Source organism: Phacochoerus africanus, chromosome 2, assembly GCF_016906955.1.
Source record: "Phacochoerus africanus isolate WHEZ1 chromosome 2, ROS_Pafr_v1, whole genome shotgun sequence".
NCBI lineage: Eukaryota > Metazoa > Chordata > Mammalia > Artiodactyla > Suidae > Phacochoerus > Phacochoerus africanus.
Window position 1 is genome coordinate 205493969 of NC_062545.1, and position 12241 is coordinate 205506209.

Here is a 12241-nt window from a genome sequence, read left to right on the forward strand (position 1 = left end):
AAGATCTAAAAAACGGAGATACATGTCATGTCCACAGAATAATACTAAAGACGTCAATTTTTCCCAAATTAATCTATAAATCTAATTCAGTCCCATGAAAACTCCAGCTGGATTTTTTGGGGTTTTTTCAGGAACTCAAAGCTACCCTAAAATTTTATGTGCAAAAATAACTATAAGAAAAAAAAATCTGGAGTTACTGTCATGGCTCAGTGGTTAACGAATCTGACTAGAAAACATGAGGTTTTGGGTTTAATCCCTGGCCTCACTCAGTGGGTTAAGGATCTGGCATTGCCGTGAGCTGTAGTGTAGGTTGCAGACTCCGCTGGGATCCTGCGTTGCTGAGGCTGTGGCGTAGGCCTGCAGCTCAGCTCTGATTGCACCCCTAGCCTGGGAACCTCCACATGCCGTGGGTGTGGCCCTGGAAAAGGTAAGACAAAAAGACAAAAAAAAAAAACCAAAAAACAGAAAAAAAAATTTCACAAGGGGGAATTTACCCTGTCAACCAGACATAACATAAAGACAGAATAATAAAAATAATATGGTACTGACTGAAAAAAAAACAGAAGAACCTGAGTGAAGTATAAACAGGCATGTGATACATGATAAAAGTCATACTATGTATCAATGAAGGAACTGGCTCATTTTATGTAGAAAAATAAAGCTGAATTCCTACCATCATACACAAAGGTGGACTCCAGGCAGATTTAAGACCTGAATATCAAAGGTCAAATACAAAGGTAACAAAAGAATGTTCAGGAAAAAAATTTCTTCCACTACAGATGGGAAACAATTTTTAAAATGAGATTTCAAAAGCACAAATCATAAGGTGGAAAATTAATGGATGATAACATAAAATTAATTGTTTCTCTTCAGGGAATTAATATTAAGAATATTTAAGGAGTTCCCATCGTAGCTCAGTGGAAATGAATCTGACTAGCACCCAGGATGCAGGTTCAATCCCTGGCTTTGCCTGATGGGTTAAAGACCTGGCATTGCCGTGAGCTGTGGTGTAGGTTGCAGACAAGGCTTGGATCTGACATTGCTGTGGCTGTGGCATAGGCCAGTGGCTATAACTCTGATTCAACCCCTAGCCTGGAAACCTCCATATGCCACAAGTGTGGCCCTAAAAAGACAAAAAAAAAAAAAAAAAGAATATTTAAGACAGGGACCAACAAGATAAAGAAAACAAAATAAAAACTGGCAAAAAAGAGGAGTGATATCAGCAAAATGGCAAGTAGAAAGTTACCTTTGTTGTGTCCCTTTAATCTACAACCAGTAAAACATCCACAATGCAACAAAGGTGCCTCTGCCCCACACAATGGAGAATCTCCCACATCTATACACCTAAAGGTGAGTGGACTAGAACACAAAGAGGAGCAGGAACTGAAGGAACAACAAAAATAGTACCTGCAATCTTGGCACTCTGCTGTGGCAAGCTGAGCCTGCAGGCTCAGACAACCTGGTAATAGCATGGTAGGTGATACACACAACTTTAGTCTCCCAGACGCAGCAGCACTGATGGCCACAGGTAACTGGGCAACAGTGACAATGGAACCCAAAACCCCATCCTTCTGGCCACTGAGATACCTACAGCTCTGGCCTCCCGCCCTTCCCTTCCACAACAGTAGAGCCCACAAACTTTAAATATCGGACATGGCAGAGGCACCTGAGCAACAGTGAATGCCTTGGGGATGGGAACTCATGGGATCTCAGACTAGAGGGAAGTGCCACTATCCCAATGCACCAGACTGCAGGCCAAAAACACTGGCAGCATCAAGACACTAATGGCCCCAAAGGAGCAAGAAACAATTATGAGGGTATCGGACCACACCTCTGACAGAGGCAGTGAAGAGTGGAAAGTGCAGATGCTCAAATATAACCAGAGACAGCTCGGTTAAGAGAAACCAAAAATTTGAACCTATTGGAAATCAAATGGCCTCTATTTTCCAATCTGATGAATTGTTAGAATCAGGCAGAAAGGTTTTCACCACTTCAAATGTGTCACCAACAGGGACAACTTGACAAACATCACAAATAATTACAATAACATGATTCTCCCCACACACAAAATTACAATTCTCCAGAACCCAAACTTAAAGCCACGAAATACTGTGATCTGACGGAGAATTCAAAATAGCTGTCATGAAGAAACTCAACGAGCTACAAGAAAACTCAGAAAGGCAAGTTCATTGAGCTCAGAAATAAACTAATGAACAGAGGAATACTCTAAAAAGAACCAAAAAGGTATTCTGGAGCTAACGAGCTCAATAAACAAGACAGAGAATGCACTGGAGATAGAGCAGACCATATTGAAGAAAGAATCAGTGACCTTGAAGACAGAAATCTAGAAAAAACACAAGTGGAAAAGGTAAAAGAACAAAGATATTTTAAAAATGAGGAAATTCTGTGAGAGCTATCTACATCTTTTTAGGAAGAACATTAGGGCAATGGATATCCCAGAGGGAAAAGAGAGCAAGAAGAGGAAGAGAGTTTATTTAAATAAGTAACAATTGAGAACTTCCCAAACCTTAGGAAGGAACTGAATATACAAGTCAATGAACCTAAGAGAACATTCATTCACCTCAATGCAAAAAGACCTTCTCCAAGTACCACCTTACACCAGCCAGAATGGCCATCATCAAAAAGTCTACAAACAATAAGTGCTGGAGAGGGTGTGGAGAAAAAGGAACACTAGTACACTGTTGGTGGGATTATAAATTGGTGCAACCAATGTGGAAAGCAGTATGGAGATTCCTCAGAAAACTAAAAATAGAACTACCATTTGATCCAGCAATCCCACTCCTGGGCATCTATCCAGAGAAAACCATGACTTGCAAAGACACATGTACTCCAATGTTCATTGCAGCACTATTCACAATAGCCAAAACATGGAAACAACCTAAATGTCCATCGACAGAGGAGTGGATCAAGAAGATGTGGTACATATATACACAATGGAATATTAATCAGCCATTAAAAAGAATGAAATACCGGCATTTTTAGCAACATGGATGGACCTAGAAATTATCATGCTAAGTGACGTCAGCCATACAATGAGACACCAATATCAAATGCTTTTACTGACATGTGGAATCTGAAAAAAGGACAGACTGAACTTTGCAGAAGAGATGCTGACTCACAGACATTGAAAAACTTATGGTCTCTGGAGGAGACAGTTTGGGGAGTGGGGGGATGTGCTTGGGCTGTCGGATGGAAATCCTGTGAAATCAGATTGTTATAATCATTATACAACTACAGATGTGATAAATTCATGTGAATAATAAAAAAAAAGAAGTCCATCAGATAATGGTAATAGAAAAAAAAAAAGACCTTCTCCTAGACACATTACACTAAAATTGTCAGAAGTCAACATAAAGAAAGAATCTTAAAGGCAGCCAGGAAAAAAAATGAATGGTAACCTACAAAGAACACCCATTAGGTTATTAGCAGATTTCTCAGCAGGAGGGAGTGGAATAACATCCTCAAAATACTGAAAGATAAAAACTATCACCCAAGAATACCCTATCCAGAAAGTTATCATTCATATATGAAGGATAAATAAAGATTTTGTAGGGCAGCTAAAAGCTGAGGAAGTTCATCAACACTAGATTTGCTTTATAAGAAATGTTGAAAGATGCTCTTTCACCAGAAACAAAAAAGCCAAAGTACACAAAAGTTTCAGTAAGGTAATAAATACCCTCAGAAAATCATAACTCAGAATAGGTTTTTAAACACTTTATTACAGCATAAAGGTTCAAAGAGGAAGGGCAAAAAAAAAAAAATGACTACAGCTACTTCAATTTGCTAACAAACTCACAAGATAAAAAGGGTATTTAGAGAGAACAAAAACATCATACAGGGCAGAGGAAAAGGATAGAACCTGTGTAGATAAATGAAGGTAAGATGCTATCAGCAGAAAAAAAGACTGTTTATTGATGATCTGTTTTACAGAAACCTCATGGTAGCTATAAAATATAAATCCAGGAGTTCCCCTTGTGGTGCAGTGGAAACTAATCCAACCAGGAACCATGAGGTTGTGGGTTTGATCCCTGGCCTGGCTCAGTGGGTTAAGGATCAGGCTGTGACCTGTGGTGTAGGTTGCAGGAGCAGCTTGGATCTGGCATCTCTGTGGCTGTGGTGTGGGCCGGCATCTACAGCTCTGATAGACCCCTAGCCTGGAAACCTCCATATGCCATGGGTGCAGCCTTAAAAAAAGACAAAATGACCAATAAAATAAAATAAAATAAAACATAAATCTAGAGCAGAGACAAAAAAAAATTTAAAAAAGAGGAAACTGAGAAAAATATCATAGAAAATAACCAAACCAAAATGGCAGATGGAAATTCAGGAAAAACAAACAATGCAAATACAGAGCAACCAGAAAACAAAAGATAAAATGGCAGTATTATCTTCTCATCGACCAATAATCACCCTAAATGTAATAGACTGAATTGATCAATCAAAAGACAGGAGTGGCTGGATACAAGTGGGGAGGTGGGTAGGGAATACATAGGGGTGGGGAAGTGGTAGGTACAAATTGCTGGGTGTGAGAGAGGCTCAAGGATGCACTGCACAATATGGGGGATATAGCCAATATTCTGCAGTAACTGTAAACAGAAAATAAAAATTGCATAAAAATAAAAAATTTTAATTGTATATAAATAATCTTAAAAGAAAAACAAAAAACCCCCCACAAAGAAATAATATCTAACAATACACTGTCTCCAGGAGACTCAACGTAGTGCTAAGGACAAATGTAGGCTAAATATGGAGGAATAAAAAATAGGATACTTCAAGAAAATAGCAGCCAAAGGAAAGTGGGTATAAGTCATACACTTATTAAACAAAAGAGACTTCAATACAAAAAAGATAAGAGAAAAAAATGGACATTATATAATGATGAAGGGGACAATTCTTTAAGAAGACATAAGTTATTAATACATATGCACCTAAGATAGAAAAAATAGATAAAAAATTATTAACACCAAAATAGATAAAACAATCATTAACAGATCTAAAGGGAGAAAGTGACAGCAACACAGTAGGGAACTTTAACACTCCACTTACATCAATGGATACATCATCTAGAAGAAAGTCAAAAAAGAAAGCAGCCTAAAACGAAATATGAGAACAGATGGGTGTGATAAATTTGTACACAACATTCCATCCAAATGCATCAGAATACATATTCTTCTCAAGCGCATATGGAACTTTCTCAAGGATGCACTGTATGTTGGGACACAAAATAAAGCTCAATAAATACAAGATGACTTAAGTCATGTAAATCATCTTTTCTGATCACAACAGTATGAATCTAGAAATCAGTAAGAAGAAAGGTGGAAAAATCACAAATATGTGAGTGAACAACATGCTACTGAACAACTCTTTGTTCAATGAAGAAATTAAAGGAGAGGAGTTACTATCTTGGCACAGTGGAATCAAATCCGACAAGGAACCATGAGGTTGTGGGTTTGATCCCTGGCCTCGCTCAGTGGGTTAAGGAACCGGTGTTGCCGTGAGCTGTGGTGTAGGTCGCAGACGCAGCTCGGATCTGGGTGTGGTGTAGTCCAGCAGCAACAGCTCCAACTGGACCCCTAGCCTGAGAACTTCCATATGCCATGAGTGCAGCTCTATAAAGCAAAAAAAAAGATGAGAGAGAGAGAGAGAGAGAGAGAAATAAAAGAGGAGAAACAACAATGGGTACCACAGAAATACAAAACTTTATAAGAATATTATAACAAATTGGATAACCTAGAAGAAATGGACAAATTCTTGGAATCATACAAACTTCCAAGACTGAATCATTGAGAAACAGAAAATCTGAACTGACTGATAACTAGTAGAGAGACTGAAGCAGTAATCAAAAAGTTCCCCAAAACCCAAAGTCCAGCACCAGACAGTCTCACAGGTAAATTCCACCAAACATTCAAAGATTTAACACCTATCCTTTTCAATCTACACTAAAAAAGGGAAGAGGGGAGTTCCCATTGTGCCTTGGTGGTTAACGAATCTGACTAGGAACCATAAGTTTGCAGATTTGATCGCTGGCCTTGCTCAGTGGGTTAAGGATCCAGCGTTGCTGTAAGCTGTGGTGTAGGTTGCAGATGCAGCTCGGATCCTGCGTTTCTGTGGCTCTGGCGTAGGCCAGCAGCTAAGCTCTGATTCGCCCCCCAGCCTGACAACCTCCATATACCACAGGTGTGGCCCAAGAAATGGCAAAAAAAAAAAAAAAAAAAGTGAAGAGGAGGAAACACTGCCTAACTCATTTTGCAAGGCCAACATCACCCAGACAGCAAAACCAGATAAAGACCACACAAAGTAAGAATACTACAAGTAGGAGTTCCCGTCGTGGCGCAGTGGTTAACGAATCCAAGAACCATGAGGTTGCGGGTTCGGTCCCTGCCCTTGCTCAGTGGGTTAATGATCCGGCGTTGCCGTGAGCTGTGGTGTAGGTCACAAACATGGCTCGGATCCCGCGTTGCTGTGGCTCTGGCATAGGCCGGTGGCTACAGCTCCGATTCGACCCCTAGCCTGGGAACCTCCATATGCCGCGGGAGCGGCCCAAGAAATAGCGACAACAAGAGCAACAACAAAAAAGACAAAAGACCAAAAAAAAAAAAAAAAAAAGAATACTACAAGTAAATATCTCTGATATTACATAGATGCAAAAATCCTCAACAAAATACTAGCAAACCAAATCCAACCATACATTAAAAGGATCCACATAATATGATCAATTGATTGTCCCTGGAATGCAAGGATGGTTCAATACCTGGAAATCAATCAATGTGATATGTTAACGAAAAAGAAATAAAAGGCATCCAAATTGGAAAGGAAAAGCAAAACTCACAGTGTGCAGATGACATGATTTTATATATAGAAAACTCTAAAGATCCACCAAAACTATTAGAAGTAATAAACAAATACATTAAAGTTGCAGAGTACAAAGCCAACAAAGAACTACTGTATTTCTATACACTGACAATGAGCAGAAAAGGGAATAAAGAAAACAATCCCATTTACAATTACCACAAAAAGAAGAAAATAAATGGAATAAATTTAAGCAAGGAGTTGAAAGACACGTATACTGAAAACTATAAGGCACTGTTGAAAGATACCAAAGACACAAATAAATGGAAAGATATTCCATCATGGATTGGAGGAATTAACATTGTTAAAAAGTTTATATTTGTTGATTACCTAACTTTTTAAATATTACCTAAAGCAACCTACAGATTCAGTACAATCCCTATCAAAATCCCAAGAATATTTTTCACACAAATAGAACAAAAAACTTAAAACTGAGTAATAAAAAGAAATAAATTGAGATTTACAGCATTACTCTAATTATGTAAGTTAAAAATTCTAGTGTTTATTTGGAACCACAAAAGACCCTGATGAATCAAAGTAATCTTGAGAAAAAATAACAAAGCTAGAGATATCACACTCCTTGAATTCAAACTGTATTATATATTTTTAAGCCACAGTAATCAAAACAACCTGGTTTGGCAGAAAAACAGATACACAGATCAATGGAACAGAACTGACAATCCAGAAGTGAATCCCTGCATACATGGGCAGTTAATTTACAACAACAGAGCAAAAAACATACAATGGAGAAAGAATAAGTGTCTTTGTTAAATAGTGCTGGGAAAACTGGACAGCCATATGCAAAAATATGAGAGTTGACAACTATCTCACACCACACACAGAAATCAACTCAAAATGAATTGAAGACTTGAATATAAGACATGACACCATAAAACTCCTAAAAGAAAACATGAACAGTACAATCTTTGATGTGAGACTTAGAAATATCTTTTTAAAAAGTCTCATCAGGCAAGGGCAACAAAAATAAACAAATGGGACTGCATCATATTCAAAGGTTTCTGCGCAGCAAAGGAAACCATTAGCAAAACAAAACAACCACATACTGAATGAGAGATGATATTTGCAAACAACATTATCTGATAGGGGTTAACATTAATTATACAAATAACTAATACAATTCAATATAAAAAAATAAGCAAACAACCTAATTAAAAAATAGGCAGAGGAACTGAATAGGTGTTGTTCTAAAGGAGACATCCAGATGGCCAACAAGTACATAAAAGATGCTCAACATCATTAATCATCAGGAAATGCTAATTAAAACCACAATAAAACAATAACTCATTCCTGTTAGAATGGCTGTTATCAAAAAGGCAAGAAATAACAAGTGTTGGTGAGGATGTGGAGAAAAAGGAACCCTCATACACTGTTGGTGGTACAGCCCCTATGCAAAATACTATGAAGATTCCTCAAAAAATTAAGAAAAAGAGGACTACCACATGGTCCAGCCCATTGCTGGGTATTTATCTTAAGAATATGAAAACATCATTTCAAAAATACACATGCACCACATCTGTTCACTGTAGCATTACTTACAATCACAAAGACATGTAAACAACTTAGATGCCCATTAACAGATGAACAAAGAATCTGTGGTATATACACACAATGGAACACTACTTAGCCATTAAAAAAATGAAATTTTTCTACTTGTAACAACGTGGATGGACCTTGAGGGTATAATGCTAAGTGAATAAATCAGATGAAGAAAGACAAATACTATATGATTTCATTCATAGGTAGGATTTTTAAAAAGCCCCAAATAAATGAACAAACCAAAGGAAAACAAACATGTAGACACAAACAACAGAGCAGTGCTCACCAGAGGTGGAGTGTAGGGAGGATGAAATAGGTATAAAGGTCAACTATATGGTAACAAATGGAAAGTAAATTTTCAATGTTAAGCATACTGTAATGCATATACAGAAGTAGAAATATAATGTTGTACACATGAAATTTACAAATGTTATAAACCAAAGTTACCTCAATAAAAAATATTAAAATAAATGTTTTAAGAATTGGCAAAAGATATAAACAAGCAATTCACAGAAAATGCTGGCATAACTAATATGTATGTGAAGAGATACCCAAACTCAGTAATATTCAGAGACAGTGAAACCAAAATGAGATAGTACTTTATATCATTAGAATGCAAAATTAGAAGAGTGATAATACCAAATGATGGTAAAGATGTACAGAAACAAGAATTCTTGGGCAATATCTCCAGAAGTGTAGCCATATGGGAACCATATGGGAGCCATATGAAATCATGTATGAAAATGAGCCAATGATCTCATGCCTAAGACTATTATTCTGAGAGAAATTACTTCATAAGTTCAGAAGGAGACATATTTTGCAGTGCACTGCAACAGTACAGTGATGTTTGTAGTAAAAGAGAACTAGAAGCAACTGAAGTATCTAACACTAGGACGTGGGTAATTAAATGAGATATCAACTTCCTGTAGGAGAAAGGGAATAAACTAGATGTACATATAGCATCCCAGATTTTAAACTGAATGATAAAAAGATATAAATTGAGATTTACAGCATTATTCTAATCATCTAAGTTAGAAATACATAATCATTATTAGGATAAACATTCAAGGATATATCACACACAGCAGAGTCAATGCTGTTGTTGGGTAAAAAAAATGAGAATGGGAATGGCGAGGGAAGGTAGATAATAAAAGAGGGCTCTTGCACAAACCAATGATGACAGTGCATCAGGAACTAGAGTCTGATTTCACTCAGCTCCTCGCTGAAGTTAAAAGGAAAAATAAGGAGGAAACACTTCTGCAATTGGAGATTTTTTAAAAGCAGATGAAGGTAGACAATAATATGAAGTTTGTTTTTCCATAAAAGGAATAGGCTATTAAGCATTAGTACTAAAGTCAGCATATAGTTACTAAACTCTCAATTACTTACTATTACAGATCAGCTTATCTCCTTTCTAAGGCCTTGAATTTGGCCATTTCACAGTACCTAGCACCACCACAAAGGGGCAAGAAGTTAAGAGAAGAGTTGAAGCTCCCTCCACCTTTTTTTAGGGGGTTGGGGAGCTTCCAGAACACATAATTAAGGTCACTGAGCCAGAAAGATTAAAATAATGGCTAACATTAAAGTTTAGAATTATCTATAATAATTATATAATCTATAAAGTTCAGCTCCTAGAATTAACTACTATGATAATCATTTGTTAAATAAAGTGGAAATGCAGTCTCTTATTGAGTATTTTTCTACTTAACTACTGAAAGTGAAGGAGGGCGAGGAAAGAACACCTGGAGCATACTGTAACTATTTCACTCTTCCCCCAGGAGTCATGCCTTTTTTGGGGGCACTCACTTCTTAAAGGAGTTTTTTACAATACTAACCTTGCAGAGCCTCTCAAGTCTTTAAATTCTATATTGAGGAGAGGCAAGAAGTTGCTTTTACAGAAGGGACAGGTGGTATTCAAATTTGAATCATCTGCTGTCCATCCGGCCATAATTTCTTCATCATAAACCAGAGCTCCACAAGCTCTGCACTGTGAACAACTTGACATCAAAACCTAGGAGCAGAAAAGCACACACATTGAGAACTTCCCCAGTGAAAATCAGTCTTAATAGGCCATCCTCTTCAAAGAATTTTATTTATTGCGTTGATCAAATTTGGAAATAATCACAGTTCCAAGTAGTTTACAGGTGAAACTAAGAGATGACTGCCTTGCTTACATAAGACATCAAGCAAATTCAACAAAATGACTTATTTTATAATCCTGTTCATAAAGATATAGAATTCTGTTAAATGCATTCTGAAACATGCCTCTTTATCATAGGCAGAATACAGAACTTTTACCTCTATTGCACAATTCTGATAGATGCTAGACATGCTGGTATTTTGAGAAGAACCATGATCTGACTTTTCAAAGTCCTGCCCTTTTATGCCTCTTGGAAATGGAAGTTCACCTAGAGGGAAGTAAACATCATTACACATTACAAATGAAAATGTTCTTATTCTTAGGAATTGCATGATTTAGGGAGAAATACCATGAAATTTGCATTTATTTTCAAATGGTTTAGTATCAAAATGTACTGATGTATTCACAGAGAAAGTTAACAATAGTTAACTAAATCTAAGAGGAGAATGTGATTGTTTACTATGATTCTTTCAACTTTTTAGGGCATTTGAAATTTTTAATAGAACATTGGAGAAAATGAATAAAACTACAATTAAAAAAATAATATAGAACTGGGAAATTTCAGTGATACAGGAATTCTCAAACTCTGGAAAAGATCATCTGATTCACCCAGAGAACTGGTCAAAAATATACTTTCCTAAGGTCCCGTCCCACAGATTCAGTCTCAAAAGTTTTAGCCTAGGGTTTGGATATTCGTACATACTTTTAAACAAATTCCCTGAGTGATTCAGAAAAACACTAAAGTTTGAGAACTAATGATATAATCTAAAAACATACACAACTCAAAATAAATTCAGTAGGTGACTACAGTACTTGCAGATCATATAAAATAACAATGATAGTATGGTGTGGCTATATTAAAAATCTATCAGATCATCTCAACAAACGGGGCTGGCTTATTGTGTGTGTGGTACAAAGAGGAAAAAGTATGGGCATGTAAATTAGAAGAGAGGACAATCCTTTCTCTTACCTGGTGAGTAATGAAGTTTTCCTACATCTCCACTGCTGCTGCTACTACCAAGGCTTGTGTTGCTCTGGGTAAGTTCACTAGGGACCAACCCTGATATACTCGTGTTAGGTGATATGTTCTCCCCCAAAATATGGTCTTCAAGGCCAGCTGGGAAGCTATAATCTCTTTTTGTTTCCTCCTTTAATTGAAAAGAATAAAATCCCAGATACATTAATAATACTTTCTCCAATGAGAATATAACTACTCTACCCTTTTCAGAATTAAAACTCATTTACAATCCTTAAATCATCATCCCCATATTTTTCAAAACCATAGACTCTTCTATTATCAGAATTTCTCATCCATACTCTAATAAAGACATTTAAACAGTGATCTATGCTTTAACATTATGCTGTGCCCCTACATACATTAGGAGTACGGTGATTATTCCAATATTCAAAATCATAAAGTGAAGGAACTTGAGGAGCTCTCTACATCTGTTGGACTCAGGGGCCCCAGGACAAGTAGAGTAAGGGCTTAAGAGCCAGGTTGTGGCTTGGTCTCTGGCACCACATATTAGGTATATGACCTTGCAGAAATTACTTAACTTCCCTGTCTTTTATTACTTGAAAAATGTGAATAATATGAGTACATTAAAATAAGGTTTTGTGAGAATTTTAGCTGGCAATATGATTATTCAGGATAACAACCTTCACTATTAAAAG

The 12241-nt window shown here is 36.9% G+C and overlaps 1 protein-coding gene across 3 annotated transcripts in view; it reads right to left on the reverse strand.

The window, feature by feature from the left end:
• The window catches only part of DENND4C (DENN domain containing 4C), a 149947-nt gene that overhangs the window by 14881 nt on the left and 122825 nt on the right, over positions 1-12241 (reverse strand). For all 3 annotated transcript variants that reach the window (XM_047767590.1, XM_047767592.1, XM_047767591.1), the window contains 3 exons: positions 11538-11715; positions 10726-10835; positions 10263-10438 (listed from right to left, as the gene is read on the reverse strand). In XM_047767590.1, coding sequence (XP_047623546.1) covers positions 10263-10438; positions 10726-10835; positions 11538-11715 — 464 coding nt within the window. The remainder of the gene's footprint in view (positions 1-10262; positions 10439-10725; positions 10836-11537; positions 11716-12241) is intronic.